Source organism: Histoplasma capsulatum, genomic scaffold, assembly GCF_000149585.1.
Source record: "Histoplasma capsulatum NAm1 scaffold_1 genomic scaffold, whole genome shotgun sequence".
NCBI classification, from domain to species: domain Eukaryota; kingdom Fungi; phylum Ascomycota; class Eurotiomycetes; order Onygenales; family Ajellomycetaceae; genus Histoplasma; species Histoplasma mississippiense.
In genome coordinates this window covers 2,910,860-2,913,100 of record NW_001813982.1, presented here as the reverse complement: position 1 = coordinate 2,913,100, position 2,241 = coordinate 2,910,860, and the positions used below count along the sequence as shown (strand labels likewise).

Here is a 2,241-nt window from a genome sequence, read left to right as displayed (position 1 = left end):
TTCTAGAGTATCTGTGTTTCAAGCAGTGGATATGGTCCATAACATTTGAACCTTGCAGCTCATCCTCACGAGTTGTTAGACATTACCAACTAGTTTTGTTCCTTTTCCATGCCCGGTTTTGAACGCAATCGTGAACATATTTGGACAAGTCGAGACCCCCAGCAATAACAAAATGTGTCTCTCAACGAAAAGTCAGAATAATTCTTGGCATCCGAAGATAAAGATATTCGGATTGTGAAATGCTATCTTTTTACTCTATAATTGGGCAGTTTGAAAAATAGGCGCGCTTGGCTGGGGCATCCACACCTGGCGGGTGAGTAACAGACAAGGTAGATATTGCTGGAATAATATGCAGAAGAGTAGGGAGAGAGACAATAAGTAGAGATTATAGGACAGGTTAAAGCAGAATGGCCTTAGAAATGAGGGACGCTGCAGGACATCCTCTATCAAATCAACAATACTCGCAAGAGTTTACTTGAACTCCTGTCTTTGTGAATCGCCGAGCTTGCTCGTTTCAACATTACATATTTATCGTTAGATACGCCTGAACCGCTGGGTGGAGAGCAAACACCTCCGGCTTAATTCCAGCTTGATAATCCATTCGATTGTGATGCAACAAAATCTTTATCGTGCATGGATATCAAGATTTGTGACTTCACCGGATGACATAATGGGAATAATTCGTAAGATGTCATATAATAAAAGCAGAGAAAGAACTACATACGTTAAAAATAATCCATTCCGGCGGAGCCAAGTTTGTCGCTGGAGTCGAGCACCCTACATAGTCAGAAAAAGAGTCAGAAAAAGAGAGTCAAAAGCAGAGCAAACAGCTGTTAGTAGGTGATTGCGCACGTAGGGTTTATTTACTTGAACGGGGGTGAAACTTACGAGTATTGTTTTGTGAGCGTACCCTCTCCACCTTTCGATAAATCAACGTTATACACATAAAAATTACCATCACTAGTGACCACCATGACCTGGGGAGTGTTACTGCTCATAGCAACTACGCTTCGCACGGGTCCAGCATTAGAACCGGGGCCACCATACCCCGCTGTCTTGGGAAGTCTGATCCAAGCAAAATCCCTTGCCGGCTCCCATATCTCTGTGACCCCCTTTGGCAAATAACCACCAACAGTCGCTGCGAACGAATTGCCTACGTTTTGTGAGGTCCGGCGAATCATGCCCATAAGTGTACCATTATGCTTTCGAGAGCTGATGTCACTGGGGTCACCGTCCGTAGGTGAATTGTCCCCACCTGATAAAGTGCTAGAACCCTGACTGAATGCTCTTTCCCGAGGAGTACTATTAGTTTTTCGGGAATCAGTGCCAATCGGGGAAGTGGGAAGATCTTCTGAAGGGTCTTGGTGGCCTAGTTTGAAAATATGGATTGTTTCGGTTGCTGAAGAAACACAAAGAAGAGTGGATGTGATATTGAAAGACATGCTAAATATTCGAGATGGCATAGAGCCCCTTCGGAATTGGTATAGCTTTTGCGCGTCAGGGACAGAAAACACCCGGATAATAGTTCCTTTGTCGGAGGCTGTAGCCAACAGGGTACCTTCCGTATTGATTGCGAGGCACGACAAGGGAGACTTATGGGCCTCAACGACGTTAATCGCTTCGAGCTTTAGCGTGTCGAAAATAAGAACTTCGCCGCTAGTCGGTGAGATGTGCGCGCTACTGGGTGGAGCGTGTGAAGGCGGCGTGAATGATGATGGAGGAGCCTTCTGCGGAAGAGGATAGGCAAGGTAGCAGTTTTCCGAGGAAGGGGAGAGTGCACAAATGGCTAGATGATATATTAGTTAGTGACCAGTCCTTCTCCATCGGTTCCTTGCAAGGGTTTGGACGTCTTGCTCATTACGCACCGTTCGGATTTGGCGAAGTCTCAATAGTGTAAAGAAGTTTCATTGTTTGGATATCATATAGGTAGATCTGGTCCTCCAGAACAATGACTAATCGCTTCCGATTCAAACGGACGGCGAGAACTGTGGTAGGAAAGGTCAATTCGCATATCGTCGATTGTCTCTGATCCAGCAGTTAGCAACTGAAATTATGACTCTCAAAACGTAGAGGATGCTAATGTAGCCGCAGGGAGTATGGCAAACGGACCTTGGTGTTTGTAATCTGTAACCGTCGAGGAGAGAGGATAAGGGCGACAAGGGAGGTTGAGAATAGCATTTCTAGAATCGCGATGTTTCCTTTCTTTCGTTTCATAGCTCTTCGCGAAAGGATCAGTGGTAA

At 45.4% G+C, this 2,241-nt stretch overlaps 1 protein-coding gene across 1 annotated transcript in view; it reads right to left on the bottom strand.

Moving 5' to 3' along the window:
• Nucleotides 1-884: 884 nt before the first annotated feature.
• The window catches only part of HCAG_00833 (conserved hypothetical protein), a gene marked incomplete at both ends in the record, with an annotated part of 1,593 nt that continues 236 nt past the window's right edge, over nt 885-2,241 (bottom strand). Inside the window, 3 exons of the mRNA XM_001543737.1 lie at nt 885-1,786; nt 1,866-2,025; nt 2,110-2,198. Of these exons, the coding sequence (XP_001543787.1) occupies nt 885-1,786; nt 1,866-2,025; nt 2,110-2,198 (1,151 nt within the window). The remainder of the gene's footprint in view (nt 1,787-1,865; nt 2,026-2,109; nt 2,199-2,241) is intronic.